The 22207-nt window shown below is 42.1% G+C and overlaps 1 protein-coding gene across 4 annotated transcripts in view; it reads right to left on the bottom strand.

Moving 5' to 3' along the window:
• Positions 1-20987, bottom strand: part of zeb2b (zinc finger E-box binding homeobox 2b) — a 202206-nt gene extending 181219 nt beyond the window's left edge. For 3 of the 4 annotated variants that reach the window (XM_034179044.1, XM_034179049.1, XM_034179054.1), the window contains exons 1-2: positions 19665-19849; positions 19435-19572 (exon numbers count right to left, since the gene is read on the bottom strand). In XM_034179044.1, coding sequence (XP_034034935.1) covers positions 19435-19572; positions 19665-19785 — 259 coding nt within the window. In that variant the 5' untranslated portion in view covers positions 19786-19849. Of the gene's footprint in view, positions 1-19434; positions 19573-19664; positions 19850-20443 lie in introns of those variants that run through there. The other variant, XM_034179059.1, reaches the window with a different exon arrangement.
• Positions 20988-22207: the final 1220 nt, after the last annotated feature.

The following is a 22207-nucleotide window of genomic DNA, read 5'->3' as shown; positions in this document are numbered from 1 at the left end:
CAGCCAGCAACCCCCCCCCCCCCCCCCCCCCCCAAAAAAAGCACGTAAAGAAAATTTACAAGATGGCAAAAAAAAAAAAAGGTGTGACACGCTGGAGAAAAGAGAGAGGAGCATCAAAATCATGCAGGATTTTAGACAAAGTGAGAATAAAGCATTAACAGACAACAAAAACACAATCAGCACTTTAATAAGGACATACATCAGCCAGGACGACGGGCCGGCGGGAGGACGTGGCAGCGACACAAGTAGAAAATTCACAAGAAAGTTTGCGTTGAGCGCCGTGGCGACGGAAAGCAAAAGGAAAAAATACACCGTTTCTGCTGTGACCCGTCTGCTGAACACATGTGACTGTTAGCAGCCGTTTTCCAATCAATAACCCATAAACACTTAACTGTGCCCCTCCCCCACCCAAAGCTCACTGACAATACAAATTTAAAAAGAAAAAAACTGTCTGGCAGCTCCAAAATAAGAGCAGAATAAACCCTTTCACTCACATTTGATCTGTTGCTGATCAAAACATTTTTTCATAAAAAAAAAAAAAAAGCTCATCAAATTCTGAAAAAATTATGTAAGAGGCAGAACAGAAAGTGTGGCTAACAAACACCCCCAACCCAACAAAATCCACAAAACAATGTCTTTATAGGTCAGAATTTAGGAAGATTTCAGTTTATGCAGTCTGTAATATAATGAAAATGTACAAAGATTGCAAAGATTATATGAAATTAATTTTAAAGGAACTGCTTGAAATGTTATGTCATTTCAGCTGGACAAATTTAATAGAACATTTGTATGTTTAAAAGTTAAAAAGTGGAAAAAAAAAAAAATAAAACAAATCATAACAAAATGCACTGCACTTCTACTTGTGGTGTAGATGATCTGAGTCTAATGGAAAATTCATGTTTAAAAGTTGAAAGAAGTAAAAACAAATAACTAAATAAACATAGTCAATAAATGAATAAAAAAGAAAAATGATAAAAAAAAAAACACTTAAAATCCATATAAATAAATAAAATGTGCACCTTACCCTGTTGCATAGATTATATCAAATGAATTCCTTTGCTATCTCACTTGCAAAAAAAAACAAAAACTAAACTAAAATAAAAAATAAATAAAGCCAGAGGGAACTTGTGCATTAGTTTAAACCCCGCCCCTTTCACTCAGAGGTATATTAAACAACCAAAACTCCCACTCGGTGCTGCTACAGAAAACTGTATCAGAAAATAGAGGAAAAATGTGAGGAAATGCAAAGACAGTCAAATCACCGTGCCCCCCCCCCCCCCCCACCCAAAAAAAAAATTGATTTCAGGTGTATTTTCATGAATTGTGATTAGAAACTGATCAGTATTTGCTTTAATTGATGGAGGACAGCTGACGGAGCCCTGAACCCTGGAATGGGACCTGATTCTTTTTCCTAGCAGCACCTCTCGCTCCTCGCTGTCAGTTGCCAATTTCCACTTGAAGCTCGACTGACCATGATTTGATGCAAACTACCCCGGGGAGTGGAGGAAGGGGCGGGGCCACTAAAACTGATGAACAGCGATGTCAAGACAATTTCGCACCATTGGGAAAAGGTAACCTCTCCATGGGGGGAGGAGCAGGAGTATCCCGCTCCCCCTACCCCCTAAAAAAGAAGGGGGTGGGGGCCGGGAAAAGACACTATCGAGACAGGAAGGTGGGTGACTCAAGTGGAGGAAGAGGCGTGTAATCTCACTGGGGTGCATCCACCCTCCGCCGCCGCCTCACCTCACCTCGCTCTGCTTAGCGCCCCGTAGAAAACGCTAACTGTCAGTGCGAGTGCTAATTGCAGATGTGCCTGTCTGCCATCATAATAAAATCAGAGGCAGGGCGGACATTAAGCACGGCTGGCTCATTTGTGAGACTGCTGAAAAGGTAGCATAAATGAATATTTCATTACCTTAATTACTAAGGAATACTCCTTTCCGCCAGTCATGGAATGAGTGTTGCTGTAACTAATTATGAAAAGTAATAACATTAGGGATACTGTGATTGCCAGTTTAGAAGGCGGCGTCTGCTTGCTCTTCAAACTACGCCTGCAAATAACCATTATTTTCATTCTTAAGTAATCTTTACCTAAGTCATCGTGGCCCAAAGCGCAAACACACACGCTCCCGCTGCAAATTCCAAACAGAATCCCTTTATCATAGTCTAAACCAGATTGTCTCAAGTTTTAATCCAATGTCTTACTGGTTCAGAGCTGTTTAAAGTCAAAAATAAAACTAATAATCACTTTAACCCATTCCATCCTCTTATGGCTAAAGCCTGTTTTAAACTGTTTATTTAAAATGCACTTTAAACCTCAGTGTAAAATACTTTGAACTCACTTCTAACACTGTTTTTAACAGAGTAAACCCAACTAAATCATTCTATCTGTGGTTTGGAGCTGTTTAAACCCAGCACAATGATGGGTCACAATCCTGCTTAAAATCATATTTTAAATACATTTTTAAACCGGTCTATCTGTGCGTGAAATTCTTTAAATCCATTTTTTTGTTGGCTTAGATCTGTTTAAAGGGAAACAAACATAAGATAAAATTGGGTTTAATTCAGTTTCACCATTCCATTGTCTTATGGCTGAAACCTGTTTTAAACTCATCTTTTAAAAAGCACTTTCCATTCATCTATCCTTGGAGTAAAACATTTTAAAGTTATACCATCTACTTTTTAAGAGATTAAATCCAAATAAACCATTTTACCAGTGGTTTTGAGCCATTTAAACAACCAATATCAAAAACACGTTAAAATCCTGTTTAAAACTGACACTTTAAATATATTTTTAAACTGGTCTATCTGTGGTGTAGAACATTTAGACTTCAGACAACTTTATTGATCCCAAAAAAAGGGCAATTACGTTTACACTCCAATTACCTCAGACAAGATACAGCAATTAATACACAATTATTACTTGTTTACCGTAATAATGGCACACATCAAAATTAAAGACAACACATATACATTTGACATTGTTTATGTGCACTGAACCTGAAGCAGTCCGTCACCCGAATTGAGGCAAAGCAAGTGAAGGCCGCAGCAGGAGGGGCCCGCACCGCCCAGCCTGGGGTTTGAAGGCTACAGCAGTAAAAACCGCACTGCCAGTAAAAACTGTGCTATTTAAATCCAGATCATTTTTAATTTAGTAAATGTGTATCAAATTTAAACCACCAAACCCCTTGTTTGGAGCCATTTATGCATCTATTTCTAACTAAAAAAGTAAGATTTTGTTTTAAAACCGTTTAAGTCATTCTGTCAGTCTCGGTAAACAGAAATGTAAAATCAAGCAAAATCATTTACAGTTATTTACTAAATGTAGTATTTTTCCTTGAAAAAGTGACTTCAAACTACAAATAAAGTCTAAAAATCAGTGATCCCTTTGTGTGGAAGGACCGGGTAAAATCCTACGTGGAGCAGGCCTGACGTCACGCGTTTGCAGAGACGAATGAATCAGTTGTGAGGAGGTTTTAGCAGCTATCATAGGGCTAAAATGTTGTGAAACTCTCGGTGGACAGGGGAGCTTTTTGGAACTCTTAATTCACCGTTTTGGATGATGAAAGGACACCTGGACTGCAGAGCACGATCTGATGAATCCTTTTCCACAGCAGCCCGAAGTACCTGAACATGTGAGGACAGCAGACTGCAGCGAGCGCCGCGAGCGCCACATTAGCATGGCTTCATCATCCCTCAGAGTCTTTGATGTCAGACACATGGCTCCGTACCTTTGTCCGTTATTCACCTCTGCAGCCCGCCGGCTCGTCCCATGCCCGGCTGTAATATATGACCACTGATAAGGTCATGAGGAGGGGGTGTGAGAAAAAAGCCACAGTACAAAGTCTGCTTTGATGGCCACGCTAATTCCAAAACCCCTAAGTATAGGAATAACAAAGTGGTGCAGAATTTATCTCAGGAATGCCGGAGCAAGACGGCAGCGCGATAAGAAATTAGCTTCCCTTGGGTGGGGGAGAAGTAATTAGAACAAGCTGAGTGGTTAGATGACGGACTGGATGGATGGATGGATGAAATAATGGAGGTAGAGGTGAGGGGAAGTGGGTTGGAGGGCCAAGATTTAAGGCAGACTGGATCAACTTCACCACCATCATGAATCTGGTCACTCTCGCTTTTTAACAGAAACAAGACTTCCCTCACACTCAGGAGGTGAACTATTTGCTTGAGAAACTGACCACATATGGGCAAGATAAGCTTTTTGTCAACTTTGACACCAGAATTTAGGTGTCAAAGTCGACCAAATTAATTTAGCAGAACGCCTTCTCTCAAGGCATCCTGCTACTGCTGACGACTGAGATGGTGGAAGTCAAGAAGTTACCCAAACATGGAACTGAGCCATGTCCACTCATACCCACTCATCTTTTGCTCCTACTCTTGCCCAGAGTCACCACATTTGGCACAAGTTTTCCACTGGATGACCTTCCAAATGTACACTGAGAATGGAGCAGAAGCAATGTTGAACCAGAGACCTTCTGTTCATCAGGCAAGTGCAACAGCTACAATAACACGGTATAAACATAAAAAAACAGGCCTATATAGTTTGTAGGCCACTGTAAGAAAAGCCTAGCTAGCAACAGACACTAATTTCACATAATTCAAACTTAAGAAACAATAATAGTGAGCTAGTTAGTGAGCCTGAGCCATTTACAAGACTGGTTTAGTTAGGCTTAGTTAGTTAGTAAGGCTAGCTTGGCAAAATAAGTTAAGGCACCTTGGCACTTGCACGCATTTAACCCCCCGCACTGCAGCGCAATTCGTTGTGCCAATGTGACCCGCTGTGTTCCACTGGACGCTACGTTATACAAAATTATTATTTCGTAGAAGATTAATCATTTGCTCTCAGAGTTTGGCTGATGAAACCACTTGTAACTGCTCCGGAATCACAGAGGTATTTTCCACAGCTGCAGCTGTTCATGTGCGCTTCATGACATGGAGAACGCATTTGCAATCATCTCAAACATAATTATTTGTAATATTGATGTTGTAATGGCTTTGTAAAACAGTTGCATGTTCATTCCCTCTCATGGGTCTCTGTAAAATTATGTTTATGATAGATTTATTTATTTTTTTTTTGATATGGCCCCGGTGAGGATGGCTGCCGTCGTACCTGCTTCTGAAATCTTGAAAATCTTGATTTAACATCTCGTCATAAACGTTCAGATGAGCTGCGCTGATGTGGTGACTCGCACTGACACTCTGTGTTTTTGAATTGTTTGTGCAATGTTCACGTGTAGTTCATAAATGAATGTGCAACAGATTCTGAACATTTGAATACAAAATTTTCTTTGTGCACTTGCAAACAGTTTACGACGAGTTCGCTCTCTGGCACGGCAGATTCTGCGCCAGTGCACGGATCAAATTTGTGAAAGTGTCAAGATACTTTTAGGTATCTACAGTTTGCAATCTTACAACAAAACTAATGTTGCATTTGTGGTGTTAGATGACTGCACACGAGGATTAGCTTCACAGCTGTTGAGAAGCCCTTTGAAGCCCCGCCCCTTCCACGTTACTTCTATTTTGTTTGGTCATAGTTTTATATACGCTCTTGGTTATTTATGTCTTAGACGTCTGTGTGAAAGAAGCAAGTTATCACAACTTGGTCAGCATTATGCAAAACACTCAAAACGAGACCAAACCTTAGCCCAGGCTGACTGAGGCCCAGACGGGTCTCAGGTTCCCCTCACTGACACACACTGGGAGTCTCCGATCTCATCAGCTTTGTAGGTCAGGAAACACCCAACCACCCTCTGCCGTCTGCGGCAGGACACCAACCAACACTGATTGTTTAATCACAAATTATTTTTTATAATTACGCCGCCTTCCACAAATGGGATGTTGGAATTTCCCAGCTGAAAAACCCGAGATCCGACCTAAAAAAATCTGTTACAGGCAGTCAAACAAGACAGCAAACAGGAAACCAGGCCGAACGCGCAGAATCACTGCTGACATCAAACTAAACCGTTTGTGCTGAAGAGTTAACGCTCTGAAGTTATTAACACATATGCAGATTTGATGGACACATCATAGGTCATTAAAGTTAAAAGTTCACCTATTAAATGAAGTTATAATGACACACATGACAGATCATTTTATCTGGATGAACCCAACATAGAATTTTTTTTCCCAATAATACATAAATAAATAAAACCAAATGAAATAAAAAAAAATTATAATAAATCCACAAATTTTCTGTCTTATATAACTTTAGATTTTTTATGAGACATTCAGGAGAAGACAATCAACATGAATGAATATATACACATATTTTGCGCATTAATTACTTTGTGTAGTAACAGGTTTGCTCACTGTACTGACTTGTGGTTTCTGATCTACATTAACAAATGGCTAAAATACAGAATACCTGCCCCCACCACCACCACCACCACCAAAAAAGCTTCTAAATGCATCATTTAACTTTCCGTTTCCCCCAATGTGCCAGATCATTCCTTGTGCTCTGCCCCACCCAGGTCAAATTTCCTCATGCCACCCATGCAAAAGTGTACTTTGTGCTAATGTACAGTTGGGCTGCACATGGACAGCAACACTTTAACTTCAGCCTGCACCTGCAACAGGTTTTCTTCTTAGTTAGAGTACTTTTAATTTCGGTGTTATGTTGGCAAAAGTTCACATCAGCAACTGCAGCTGAGCTGAGTGACGTCAAACCAACATCTTGTCAAAGATGTTGGACTCAATTTGAGTAGACGAAGACTTGAGTGTCTTTTTCAGGTAACATTTCAGAAATCACAGAGTTCTGCTTCATTCAGAACGCTGCATGAGTTTAAAAAAAAGAAGATTTTAATTCTACTAAAACATCAAATTCTTACATGAGAATGTGAATCCTGCAGATGTTTTTCATACTTCCTTGGTACACAGCAATTATTTTCAAATCAATCTACTAATTGATTAATCTGCCTCAAGTCTTTTCCTGCAGATTTAACCCCAATCAGCCACAACTGAGCTCCCATTAAGTCACACTTTGGACTAAAAATAAAGCGTTAATGAAATAACACAGCCTCCGCCACAGAAACCTCACCCATCAACATCCTCCACTGTGAGTCCCCAAATCGTCTCCAAACCAAACTGCAACCCTGGAAGAGTCAAACCAAAAGTGCAGCCGCGACCACACGAAGCTCAGCTCCAGCAAACAAAGTGCTCCCAAATCAAAGCTGTGTTCATTTACTGTCACACTTCCCCTACATGCTCTGCCACCTCGACCCCCCCCCCCCCCCCCCCCAAAAAAAAAAAAAAAAAAAACAGAAGCCAAAGTGCGGCCTGGAACCCAGAACCAGCTGAGCTCCAGCCCGCATGGCAGCAGCGGCGTGCTGGCCGTCAGAAAGGCTGAGGACAGGCCTGTCGGTGTGATTATCCTCCCGCTACCTGAGGAGGTGTTTGTTTGACATTGGCGTTTGACAGCGGCGGGACACGAGGCGTCCAGGGGCGGAGGCTCCCTCCGCAGTCAAAACCCATTAAGACGTGAATTCACCTCTCAGAGTTTTCAGCGTGCTGCCATACATGTCCACCACGCGGAGGATGACATTTAAAAGGGGAAGATGTGCTTCCTCCTCCTCCTCTTTTCGTCTCCTTGACTCACTCTTGCCAAAGGTTAAATGTATGTTTGAATAACAAGGAGAGCGAGTCACCCTGACCGCTTCCTCTTTTGGCTGCAGCCTCTGCTTAAGAAGGTGCTTGATCAATGCCAAGATGAAAGTGAGCAACATTTGTGCAACCGCAAAATGACCTAATTTTGTTCTCATCTTGCTCAGCAATCGACTGCAATTAAAGCGAGATAGCACATCTGAATTTTCTTCCACCAGAGACGGGAAATCCAGAAAGAAAGCCAAGTCCTCGTTAAACAAAAAAAGGTAACGAGAGGGGTGCGAGCGAGACACCTTCTGAATAATGAACTGCAGCGGGGAAAGCGAGCCCTGATCAAATAGCATGTTCTATTATCCGGCATTAAAGGTAAAACGAGGCGTTGCCAAAGCCACGGCGTCGTCATGTGTGAGAAAGATTTTCAGATGTCACCGAGCCTTAATCTGCCGATCTGTTATTGATTGTTCCGCGCGGCCGTGACCTTGCCAGAAGAGCTCTTCCACACTACAATCAAACACACATCAAAGCTTCTGTGTGTGTGTGTGTGTGTGTGTGTGTGTGTGGGCACCAGAGAATCAGCAACGCCAACAACCATCCAGCCATTTTCTGTACTCACTTACTCCAATTAAGGGTCATGGGGGCTGGAGCCTATCCCAGCAGTTGTAGGGCGTGAGGCGGTGGGGGGGGGGGCAGTCTGTCGTAGGGTCACATACCGACAAACAAACACATTCACACCTACGGACAATTTAAAGTTTCCAGTCCATCTAACCTGTGTGTCTCTGGATGTGGGAGGAAGCCGGAGCACCCGGAGGGAACCCACACAAACACGGGGAAAAGAAAGGGCACAGGCGGGAATCGATCCCATGACCTTCTTGCTGTAAGGCAACCGTGCTAATCACTAAGCCACTTTGCTGCCCCACCGCCAACATCAGAGCCCAAAACTGGAAGATGCGTTCAACACTTGTTTACACAAAGACGTTGCCTCCAAAATAGCTGCTGAACAAAGAAACCTGGGAAAAGTCTTTTTCATCTCCAGTTCAGGTGATTACATCTTTTTTTTCCTTCTGTTGTTTCCACAGAAAAGCCATGAAGCGGCGCCCTGGTTCCTGACTGACAGTGATAATAAGTCACATTCCCACAAGCTCCAACCAGCTGTGGTGCATTTTTTTTTCTTTTCATTTAATCTGGATTTGTTGCTTTGTTAAAACACGATTCCGAGTCTCAAGTACATTTTAGAAATAAGTTTCACTCAATAAGCCGTCCGCGGCCGTGATCAATATTAACCACGTTTCCAAAGTAGGCAGGCAGCAAGGCATCCTGGGACCGACTATCCAAACTCCTGCAGCACACCGAGATGAAGACAGATTCAACAGAAGCCAGCGGGAAGAAAGTCTGATAAAGTCAAAAACAAATCCCAGCTGTAAGTCAAAATTAGACCATAACACTAAGTCAGAAATCTGACATTTTAAGTCATAACAAGAGTCGTAACTGAGATAGTAAACTAAACTATACTAAACGATACTAAACTAAACTATGATATTTCAATTTGGAGCTGCAATTTCCTTCAGCTTCTGCCTTTTTTCACCCGGGGTCACCACAGCACAGACAAGCTGGATCTGCATTTTGATTTGGCACAAGTTTGACACTGGATGCCCTTCCCTGAGGCAACTTCACAGGAATTGGAGAATGGGCAGGGGTTCCCTTGAACCAGGAAACATGCACACTCACCGCTTCTCCACCAAGCCTGCCCGGAGTTACAAGAAACAAAGCCAAAGTGATGATTTTCTAAATCACAGTGACGACAAACTAAGTCAAGATGTCAACATGCTAAGTCACATTGTAATTACAGTATAATAAGTCTAAGCTTATACACTCTAGGCTACAGTTATGAGAAACTAAGTCAAAATGTCAACATACAAAGTCATATTGTAATTACATTATAGTAAGTCTAAGCTTAGACACACTAAGTCACACATGTAAGAAAATAAGTCAAAATGTCAACATACTAAGTCATATTGTAATTACATTATAGTAAGTCTAAAGTTAGACACACTAAGTCACACATGTAAGAAACTAAGTCAAAATGTCAACATACTAAGTCATATTGTAATTACAGTATAATAAGTCTAAGCTTAGACACACTAAGTCACACGTGAGAAAATAAGTCAAAATGTCAACATACTAAGTCATATTGTAATTACAGTATAATAAGTCTAAGCTTAGACACACTAAGTCACACATGTAAGAAAATAAGTGAAAATGTCAACATACTAAGTCATATTGTAATTACATTATAGTAAGTCTAAACGTAGACACACTAAGTCACACGTGAGAAAATAAGTCAAAATGTCAACATACAAAGTTATATTGTAATTACATTATAATAAGTCTAAACTTAGACACACTAAGTCACACATGTGAGAAAATAAGTCAAAATGTCAACATACTAAGTCATATTGTAATTACATTATAGTAAGTCTAAACTTTACAGTTAGGTCATATTGTAATTACAACACAGTACCTACAACTTCAACTCACAAATGTTTGAAACTAAGTCAAAATGTCAACACACTGTCATATTGTAATTACAACACAGTAGCTTCAACTTTAAACTAAGTCACAAATATCTGAAAGTAAGTCAAAATGTCAACATACTAAGTCATATTGTAATTACATTATAGTAAGTCTAAGCTTACACGCTCTAAATTACAGTTAGGTCATATTGTAATTACAACACAGTAACTACAACTTTAACTCACAAATGTTTGAAACAAATTCAAAATGTCAACATACTAAGTCGTATTGTAACTACATTATAGTAAGTCTACGCTTAGACACTCTAGGTTACAGTTATGACAAACTAAGTCAAAATGCCAACATACTAAGTGATACCATAATAACAATATAAATTTAGACAATCTAAGTCACATTTATAAGAAACTAAGTCAAAATATCAACATTTGAAGTCAAACTGCAATTATAACTTCATACATTCCAAATTTAAACGCAATGAATAATGATTATGAGATAAGTCAAAATGCAAATATACTAATTTACCGTACATCCGGAAAGTATTCACAGCGCTTCAGTTTTCCACATTTTATGTTACAGCCTTACTCCAAAATGGATGAAATTCTTTTCTCAAAATTTGACACACAATACCCCATAATGACAATGTGAATTTTTTTCAGATTTTTGCAAATTCATTAAAAAATAAACTAAGAAATCACATGTACATAAGTATTCAAATCCTTTGCCATGAAGCTCAAAATTGACCTCAGGTGCCTCCTGTTTCCAACGATTATCCTTGAGATGTTTCTACAGCTTAACGGGTGTCCACCTGGGGTCAATTCAGTTGACTGGTCATTGGAAAGGAACACACCTGTCTTCATATAAGGTCCCACAGTTGACAGTCAGAGCACAAACCAAGCATGAAGTCAAAGGAATTGTCTGTAGACCTTAGAGACAGGATTGTCTTGAGGCACATATCTGGGGAAGGGTACAGAAACATTTCTGCTGCTTTGAAGGTCCCACTGAGCACAATAGACTCCATCATCTGTAAATGGAAGAAGTTCAGATCCATCCTCCGTCTAAACTGAGCGATCGGGGGAGAAGGACCTTAGTTAGGGAGGTGACCAAGAACCTGATGGTCACTCTGTCAAAGCTCCAGCATTCCTCTGTGGAGAGAGGAAAACCTTCCAGAAGGACAACCATCTCTGCAGTAATCCACCAATCAGGCCTGTATGGTAGAGTGGCCAGACGGAAGCCACTCCTTAGTAAAAGGCACATGGCAGCCCACCTGGAGTTTGACAAAAGGCACCTGAAGGACTCTCCTATCAGAAGAAACAAAATTCTCTTGTCTAATGAGACAAAGATTGAACTCTTTAGCATCATGTTTGGAGGAAACCAGGCACCATCCCTACAGTGAAGCATGGTGGTGGCAGCATCATGCTGTGGGGATGTTTTTCAGAAGCAGGAACTGGGAGACTAATCAGGATTGATGGAAAGATGACTGCAGCAATGTACAGAGACATCCTGGATGAAAACCTGCTCCAGAGCGCCCTTGACCTCATTCTGGGGCGACTGTTCATCTTTCAGCAGGACAATGACCCTAAACACACAGCCAAGATATCAAAGGAGTGGCTTCAGGACATATCTGTGAATGTCCTTGAGTGGCCCAGCCAGAGCCCAGACCTGAATCTGATCGAACATCTCTGGAGAGATCTGAAAATGTCTGTGCGCCGACGCTCCCCATCCAACCTGATGGAGCTTGAGAGGTGCTGCAAAGAGGAATGGACCAAACTGCCTGTTTTTTATTATTATTATTATTTTTACTGTGTAGGCTCTCAGTTGTCCAGGTGGTTTCCATAGTACAGAAGCTTGAATCCAGTCCAGTCAAAGATTCAAGCTTCTCTACTATTGTTATTTTTAATAAATTTTCAAAAATTTCAATAAACATTTTTTCTTGTTGTCATTATGGGGTATTATGAGTAGAATTTTGAGTGAAAAATTAATTTACTCCATTTTGTAATAAGGCTGTAACAACAAAATGTGGAAAAAAGTGAAGTGCTGTGAATACTTTCCAGAAGTACTGTAGGCAACCAAAGTCACAACTATGAAACATCAAGTCAAATATGGCAACATACTAAGTCATTGCTGTAATTACAAGATGAGAAGTCAAAAATGAGACAATCTAAGTCAGAATTATGAGACTAAGTAAAAACACCAGTGTAGTAGGTCATACTGCAGTTATAACATGACAAGTCTAAAATTAGACAATCAAAGTCAGAATTATGAGAAACTAAGTCAAAGCATCAATCTGCAAAGTCATGCTGTAACTATATCATAGTAAGTCCAAAGTTAGACTATATGAGTAATAACTATGAAAAACTAAGGCAAAATTAAAATCAGAATAAATCATACTCTAATTACAACTTAGTATGTCCAAATTCAGACAATTAAATCATGAGAATCTAAGTCAATATATCAACGTGTTCAGTCGTATTGTAATTATAACATAATAAGTGCAAAGTTGGAATACATGAATAACTGAGATGCTAAGTCAAAATGAAAACGCACTAAGTCATGATATAATTTTAACATATTACATGTTGTTCACTGTTTGCTGTCACTCTTTCGGTACTCTGGCAAAATAATTTCCTTCAGGATAAATAAAGTTGGTCTTATTGTTATCATTATTCTTACACTAAGTCCAAATTTAGACAATTCATGTCATACTTGAGAGATGTTCAGTCAAAATGCCAACGTACTAAGTCCTACTATAATGGCAAAATAGTAAATACAAATTTAGTTGTAATTGTGCAAATATGTTGAAACTGTGCATCTCATTATGACTTCAAAGCATTTTTGTCCTGTAATTTGTCTTGCTATTGGGATTTCTTTCCTCTCAGAATCATTCCAGACTTTACCACCTTTTTTTTTTTTTTTTTTTTTTTTTTTGGAGATGTGTTTCCGTGCACAGATCCAAACCTTCTATTGTTTGGGAGAAGAAAAATGTGTTTTTGAAGTTGTTTTTGCCCCCTGCGTGTTAATTATGAAACCCGAATGTTAGTTTACACCTGCTCAGTAACCCGTCGTCTGTCGCGCCCAGATTCCCTCGCAAATGGGAAAAAGTTGATGCGTGGAAAATGTTGAAAATCACAGGCGAGACGCGGCGCTGCAACTGAATAAGTGCAAACAGCAGGACGAGTCGGAACGGATGGGCCAAATAAAGACTTTACATTTTCACATGAGAAAAACTCAAATGAGGCATGATGTTACCAAATGTATTTGCCTCCTACGCCGATGCATAAAACATGCCGGCTTAGAGCGTCAGGAGTGTACACACGTAAAATGAAAAGTCCAAATGCATACAATTATTTGCCGGACCAGTGAAGTTTCAATTTCTCTGTTTGCTTTTCTGTCAAAGACGCAAAGCAGGAGAGTGAGAAAAAAAAAACACATAAAAGAAAACAAAGTCAGGAGGAAAACATCCAAGAGCGACATGACGCAGAGTGCGCAGAAAGAGGGGGCGGAGCCTCAGCTTCTCAAATCCTGTGAGTGAGAAATGGGAAACACGTTTCTGTGGCACCATCTAGAAGTGGCCCGGACTGCTGTCCAGTGCCGGGTCACACAGGTGGACCTGAGCAGAGAGCAGAGAGCTCCGCCGCGCCTTCACAGCATGCAGATAGAAGACATTTCTCTAAAAATGCACTGACTAGAGCGTGCTCAAATACTGGTTCTCAAAACAGGGGTCGGCCCCTTTGGAAGGACGCAGGGTCACAACAGAGGGGCCACGATATGATTTACGTATATTGGAAATGGTGGGAAAATCAAACCAATTAATGATTTGTGGCAGAAAAAGCTCTGACGTTTGGACGAAAAACAAATGTGATCATTTTGTGTTGCGGATCCGATTTAGACCCCTCCCACCTACAGTCCAGTCCAGTCTGGATCTGACCTCTATGAGAACAGGCAAATCAGATTCAGGTCAGCAGAATTCAGCCAAAAAACACATTAACAATAATAATTCAGGTTTTTGTGATTCTGGTGTCACATTAAGAAGTAAGCAGCAGTGTTTTAGGAACAGTTGGTTCTTAACGGAAAGCAGCTCAAACATGATTTTCCTTTTCTGGCGTAGAGGTGACCCCGGGTGAAACGGGGTCTTCTGCTGTCTCCGTTTTTATGACGCTGAAGCATGTCAGGAACGCTGCGTTGTTGACGGCATCGCCACATTGTTTCTGGGACTGCATGTCATTCCTGGCGTACAAACACGAAGCCAGCGGCGGCTCTGTGGCCTCGCTGTTCATCGAATCCCAGCCGCCATTTCTGGCAGTTGAACTGTGCAACTGAGCGTCGGCCAGATAACTTCTGCAGCTTCGAGTTTTCCGAACCGAAATGTGCCGTCAGTAAATCAAATCCAAATCGCCACCACTTGCACATGTAGTGCACTTTTTGTGTGTGTGTGTGTGTGTGTGTGTGTGTGTGTGATGTCATAGATCTGCAAAGAGAAAGGAGCTCTCCTACAAAGCGTTAACCCCACCTCCCTCCACCATAGCACGGGTTAATATCACGGCTGCCTCGGAACAAAAGGCCCCTTTTGCAAACAGACTCCTATTTTCCCCCGCAGTGTCCAAAGGTGTTTGCTGAAGTAAATCTGCCTAAATCCTGCGCAGCTTGGCCAGGAGGAGGAGGGAGGGAAGGTGTACTGATAATCCTTCTTCTTAAGCAAAGAGAGAGAGAGAGAGAGAGAGAGAGAGAGAGAGAGAGAGAGAGAGAGAGAGAGAGATATGGGTGAGGAAAAGAAAGTGAAAACTGGAATCCATATCACATGATGCCCCCCCCCACCCACATCTTTACTTAAGATTTGCATGCATGCAGCCTGCAAGCGGGATGATGGCAATTGTGTTGCTAAAGCAACAAATAACTAGACAAGACGCTGTCAGAGCGCATGCATCCACCATCAACACGGAGATGAACAACATCGCCGGAACGTAATGGCACCAAACGCCACCTGTTGATGATCACGTGGCTGTTTGATTGACAGGTTTTTCGTCAACATCATGAGATTAGATGGTAAACAAAGCGACTGAAATGTTGAAAAATGCTTCAAAGTTTTTTTTTTTTTTTTAAGCACACTGGGATCCAAATCTCGAGAAAAATGTCACGAAATCTTCCAGAAATCCTGATGGAGATCAGCTGCAAATGTTTGGAGTAATCCCAAGGGACACGGCACTCAGAGAGCACACAGACCTCTGGCAAATATAAATCCACAAATACATCTTCAAAAAATGATACATTTTTTAAATTCAGATTAAGATCAGAAATTTCAAGGAATTAATAAAAAAAAAAAAAATAAATACACAAAATTCCAATTAAAATCCAAGTCCAGACTGAAGCACCTGTTCTCTGACCCCGGGTCCACCTCTCCACTTATCGTTCTCACAAAGATGATGAAAACATTAATAATAACTCACGCGGGGTGCAATTACTGAGCTCAGTTTTAAAACAGCTCATCTGAATCACACCTGCTTGTTATAAAACTAACCTCCGGTTCCACATCCAGAACTACACCTGCTCCTTTCTTATTGTCGTCTTTAAACACAATCCGTCTCGGAGTTGATCTGGATTATTTTTTTTTTTTTTCCTTAAGTGTGGGTGACGAGTGTGCCGTCTCGTAACACTATCTGTGTGTCAGGAGGGGTCTGGGTCCCCATTACAGTACGGTGGCTATAAAAGGCTCGTAACCAGGGGACGACCAACAAACAACCACAAACAGCCCAGATATTTCTCTCCACCACCCTCTCACTATTTTCCCCTTCCTCCTCTTCTTTTTTTCACCCCCCCAACCCTTTTCATCTCAGGCCCTTTTTTCTGATGCTGAATGCAAATGTGTAGCCCTGCTGCTGGCGGCGAAAGGGGCTGAATTGTGATTAAGAGAGAGAAGTAGAAGAAGAAGCAGAAGAAGAAGCAGAAGAGGAGCTCCTTTCTTTGTTCTCCCCCCGGGGGATGTTTACCAGGAGAGACACGGCGGATCAGATATGAAAGGCATTCAGGTCAGCATTGATGTGAGCGAAAGTGAAATTGTACCTAAGGCATTCCAAAGACCCGCGGTGTCAGGGGTCCGGGCTCGCCGAGCCTCTGCGAGTGTGTGTTCTCTGGCCGCCAGGCGAAAAATATCTTCACACAAGCAGGGCGGTCGAGGAAGGAAGAATGAAAAAAAAGGGGGGGGGGGGGGAGAGGGAATAAATAAAAATGTGTCAAAAATGTTTTTGGGCTGTGAGAAAGTTTCCTGTCCAGTGTCCAGGCCGGAGGAGCCGAGATGATTAGTTGTGTTTTTCTGCTTTTATCTGTTTTATCAAAGAACAACTCGGAAAGGATTTGTAAAAAAATGTATAAAAAATTAAAAAATACTCAGCAAGACTGCAGTGAGTGTTACAGACACACAAAATAAACTGAAGACACTCCGGGTCATCTGACACACTTGTGCAGAAACACGGCGAGCGACGCCGAAACCGAGCGGCGTGAGGGAAGTCCGCTCGTTTTTAGACACGCTGCGAGGAGACGGATAAATTTAGCTCCCAACGACGGCAGCTTACAGGCACAAAAAACAAAAACAATACATAAATGATGCAAAGGCACCAAAGTGCAGTTGTGACAAGATAAGCATGGCTACTTAGCCGCTAGCCATTTTTTACACGTGATAACTGCCTGTGTTTTGATTTCGACTGCATCATTTTAAATATATTTTCAGCACAATGAGCTCTAATATAATATTTCACACTTTTTTCACTCTTCCTTCAAATTTAATCCGCGAGGAGACACTTGCTAACCCGCATGGGAACGGCGGGAGCGAGCAGCGCCATGGATAGCCGCTGAAGCTATCAACTGTATAAACATGTAAATGAAACACACAAACACTGACAGACTCCCCTCAATTTTTTTTAATCCTCCTGCCCAATGATGGAGGCAAAAAAAAAAAAAAAAAATCTTCCCCTAATTTAAGGAGGGAGACGAAGGAAACAGAAGGGAGGGAGGACGTTGGGACATGAGAGGAAAGCAGAAGAAGAAAGGCCTGTCGTCCTCCCCGAAAACAGGCAAAGGAAGAATAGAGATGGACAAATTGTTGAGAGATGTCCGCTGCCCCCTCCCATGTCATTTTGCCTGTTTTTCCACCACCTTCAGCATGAAACTACGGCCGCTTCGGAGAACGCACGGCCGGCGTCGACCTCCAGAGAGGAAAGCAGCCTGAATGCTGCACGTTATGTAATCAGCCACTTTGCCTTCTCGCACCCAAACCTCAACAAAAAGCTTCCAAATATTCAGGGAAAAAAGGAGGGAAAAAAGAGGAAAAACCTCTGGCAGAATAATTTTCACTGATATTCAGTGTTTGTTCGAATGTCCACAGACACTCGTGTGTCTTCACTTCAATCCAAAACACAAAGATGTCAAGTTGCAACAATAAAAACAGACAAAAGGAGGAAATGTTTCAGCCGATAAATGACAGTTATTGACGAAGCTGATTATTTTTCTGTGGATTGAACATCTGCATTTGAGGAGCTGCCACAGAGCAACGCCATGACCAAACGTAAAAAAAAAATCTTCAAAAGTCGTTTTTGATGCACGGTTGAGTAATGCATAAATAAAGACAGGTGTGCACGTGCTGTTGTGTTGGGCGCTCACAGCTGGATGTGACAAGCAGCACCTGGCGAGGGCCAAACTCTCAGACGCTCCACGCTGCTGAGATCAAGTTTCACTCCAGGAGAGGAGGAGAGGCGCTTTGGCGGCAGCGGCGGCGGCTAAGAGGCAAAAAAGAAAAAAAAAACCTGGGCTTTTGGCTGGTTTTGAATATTGTAGCTGTGAGACGGAGGACGATTTAAGTCATGAGTGAGTAAAGCTGCTGCAGCATCGACAATGCTGAAGGCCAACTGTCATCTGGAGGAGAATGTCAGCTTCAGACAGCTTAGGGAACAAAAATCCCATCAAGGCTAATTGCTACAAATGCTGAATGGCCTTTTACATATTTAAATAAATCGAAGAATTCCAAAACACAAAAAGAACAGCAGATGTAAGACACTCTGAGAGTGACAGGTGGCACACAAATTAGAATTTACATTGAAACATGCTTGCATCGCCTCCAAGAGCCAATCAGAGAAATTAGCTGTAACTGTGCACGTACAGTAACATCTGATTTGTTTGTTAAAGGCGAGCATGGCTGCAGCCATCTCTATCTGCTGGGGCTTTTTTTTTTTTTTTAACAAAAACTCCACATCTGTGCCGATTTTATTTCTGCATTTGAAGGGAAGAGTCAGTGTTTGTGGGGCCGGACGCTTGTCCACAGGGCTGGACAGAAAGAGGACAGGAGAGGCCGAGAGAGACACCCAGAGACAGGGAGTGAGAGAGAGGGATAGAACATGGGGGGGGGGGGGGGGGGGGGGGCAAGCCTCAATAAGCCCCGCATTCCCAGGAGGGGGAGGACTGGAGGGGAGGGAGTGGGGAGAGGAGGAGGGGGAGTTCAGACAGAAAGAGGATGCAAAATTTAAATAATTGGAAAAAATAAAAACAATACAATTCAGTCATGTTTTATAGGTGTGAAAGTATTTAATTTGCCACGGTCCGTTGTAAAAACAGGTGTGACACACGCGGTTAGAAATGTTCACATTATTCCTTCTCCAAATGAAAATCTCCAGCTGCACTCTGACGCTCTCCTCTTATTTAGTGTGGAACAAAATGCTCGTCTGCTATCGACTGCAAGAAATCAATAAATGAAATCTGATCCAGATAAATTACCTGTGGGGGCACAGATTTAAAAACTGTTGTAGAGGAGCAAATAAAAACATATATATTTTACATTCAGATCAGATTTCTCCCCTTCTCTCACAATCAGGAATAAGAAGCAGCATCACCTCTGCACCCCAAACACATGTAATGTCCCACAAATAAAATCACTGCAGCAGCAGCAGCACACTAATAATGAATTCTTTCTCCTCTCTGTCTGGAAAGCAGCGACTTAAAAACGCGGACAAATTGATCCAAATTGAGACTTAAAGCACAGGATTTGGGGGTTTGACGCGGAGCTGCTTGGTCACCCCAAAGCGGTTCCAACTTTCAAAAATCCACCACAAGTTTCCAGCGAACCTCTTCGGAACCGGATCACAGATTTCACCAAATTTATTATTTTAAGAATCCACAAGGCTCGAGCGGAGCACATTTACGCACATCTCTGCGCCGGATGGCGGAGCCGTTATCTCTGCGTAAAAATAGGTTGGAAGCGGAATGCGCATCGCATCCAAAAGATCTGTGCGCCTTTGGTGGCTTTCTTACCGTTTTTCCGTCTCGGGTTGGCTTGTTTTCGCCTCTTACACCTGGGGCCATCCGCCATGATCTCCTGCTTCATTGATAAGTGTTTGTGGATCAGATGGCACCTCGCATGGACTCGATCCCTTGATTCCAGCCTGAGATCTGACGGGAGAAAAACACAGAACAGCACCGACAACGTGAGACCGCGCGCAAAAAAAAAAAAAAGATCCGCTCGCTGCAAGAAAAGTGCAAACTTGTGTGGACGGAAACATTTGAAGGCGAAAGCGGTGGATCCGGGTCCATCCAATTCCGATTTTCAGATGATCGGCTCAGCCGTAGCAGGAGGCGCACGGTGCCAATTTCTTCTGTTTTCATTCAGAAAAGTTTCTATTGTTTGTGCACTTTTAATAGAAATAAATAAATCAATGAAGTAGCAGGTTCGGTTCGTATTTTTGCGCTTTCGGTTCGCGTGTTGCACCGGATGCACAACATATTTAATATAAAAATTGGTGGAAACATTTTAGGTTAAAAAGCGCGTCAGTCGGCGATAATCCTCCAGTGTTTGTTTCTGCCTTAAAGTCAAGAAACTGAGATCTAGAACACGAGAAAAACCACAATTCCAAAGACACTTACGGTGGAGATGTTAAAATACGCAAAAAAATCTTTAAGGCGCAAAAGGCGCATTGTGGAGCTCGCAAAAACGCAAACGGCGTGTTAGGTTAAAAGCGCAGACGAGGACGTTGTTGGCCATCTGATGGATGATACGAGCCGAAGAGGTTCCGATATTTAGGGAAAAAAGCGGGCTGTACAGCGACAAAAGCCCCGCAAAAGCGACCTTTCTTCGGCCGCCAGCAGCTACAGGACGCCTGTCCATCACCGAGCTTTAAAACGAAGGAAAAAAATAAATAAATAAAGCAAAAACAAAAATAAAAAATCAAACGCACCTGTGCAGGTGAGTCGAAGTTGAGCTCCAACTCTGACGCAAGTTCCAAAATTGAGACTTAAAGTAAGTAAAAACGGGGGAGGCACGTACCTGTTTTTTTGGGGGGGGTGTGAGGATGTGTCTTGTGGATGATACCGGAGCGCGGTGGTGCGCGGATCCTGGTCCACCGGTGATAATAAAGCCTTAGAAATAGTTTGGAGGAGGGAGGGACCGCTATTCCTGCTCGGGCAGGTTTACAACTGATGTCTTACACCCACTCCAGGAAACAAACCTGGCTCTGGACTGACGTGTTACGCCTCTTCTAATGACATTTTTTTCTTTCCACCTCCTTTTCTTTGCCGTGCAACACAGAGGAGAAGCCCCCTGAAACGCACGCCACCTATCTTCACGGGAGGGGATAATTGAGGAGAGCCAAACGTGAGCATCTTCTGGGTTCACGGGTTTTTTTTTCCTCCCCTCCTCTCTCTCTGTCTCTTCTTTCTTCCCCCTCTCACTCTCCTCTCTCCTCTTTCTCCATCTCTTCTCTTGCGGACTGTCGGGCTTCGACGCGGAGCGAAAGAACGAGCCACAGTGTGCGCGTAAGGCGTGAGTGCGGATGGGGCAGAAACTTGGAGCGCGTCCACGCCGGACACAATATGTAAGGACTCCTTAAATATTATTCATACCGGTTTAATTTGCAAAAATGCAGATTTACGCACGGTGGCACGTCGGAATTTGTCATTTTGTGTGCTAAAAATTGGATTTTGGCTTAAATTCAACTGACAAATCGCATTTGTTCTGTCGTGTTTTCATTAATTAAACATCAATTCTGCTTGATTTTTTTAAAGGAATTATTGCAACAAGAATGGAAGCATGTTGGGGCATTTATGACTCGTTTAAGTCTGAAAGTAAGAATTAATAATTGTTGCCTGTGGTTTGAACTCCAGTTATCTGGACTTGCATGTGACATTTTCGCATTTGCGCAGGCTTATTTTCTGCCTGGGGATAAAAATGAATACAAAATTAACACCAGATCAGCGCTCAATTAGAATCCAAAGCGACTGTTGCAGCAGAAAATGTGACAAAGTTCATTTCAAGTGATGGCTGAGAATTGTTCATCCCGACAGGAATTCTGCAGGAATCGACAACAGTATTCCAGGATTTTTATTTCTTCTGTTCGACACAACAGGATGAATCTGACATGTGTGAAAGTCTGCCTTCTCCAAGCATGAGAGAGAGAGAGAGAGAGAGAGAGAGAGAGAGAGAGAGAGAGAGAGAGAGAGAGAGAGAGAGAAAGAGAGAAAGAGAGAGAGAGAAGCTCCACCTTTGCAGCGCACTGATTGGTTATGTAAATAAAGCATTATTTTGTGTGCTGTCCTGCAGTTCGCTACAGTGACTAATTAAATCATCAATCAAGAGGCTGAACAGGATCACCCCCCCCCCACCCACCCCGCAAAAAAAAAAAAAAAGTCGGTAAAAAGAAAATACTTAAATGCATCTTAATTTCTCGGTGCAACTGTGGATACATGTTTCTCTTTTGTGCAAAAATAACGTCATATTGTTATAATTATTACTGTTGTTATATCACCCTGACTACACACACACACACACACACACACGTGTGTGTGATGTGTGTGTGTCCTAGTAGTCAGGAGGATATTAATGAATTCATTAATTTTTTCATTTAGATTTCTTTCTTGCTGAACTTTCTTTTGTGCACCAGATGAATCGAACTTTCAACCTGCTTTGCGCGCGCTTTCTTTTATTCTCAACACCATTTTGCGTTCTTTCCCGTCATGCATCAGGCCTTCCTCCTCTCCACGCCCGAAGAGGGGCACACGCGGGTCCATACGTGCGGGTGACGCCGCTCTGTGG

This window comes from Thalassophryne amazonica, chromosome 1 (assembly GCF_902500255.1).
Source record: "Thalassophryne amazonica chromosome 1, fThaAma1.1, whole genome shotgun sequence".
Taxonomy (NCBI): Eukaryota; Metazoa; Chordata; class Actinopteri; order Batrachoidiformes; family Batrachoididae; genus Thalassophryne; species Thalassophryne amazonica.
This window is presented reverse-complemented; position numbering and strand designations above follow the sequence as displayed.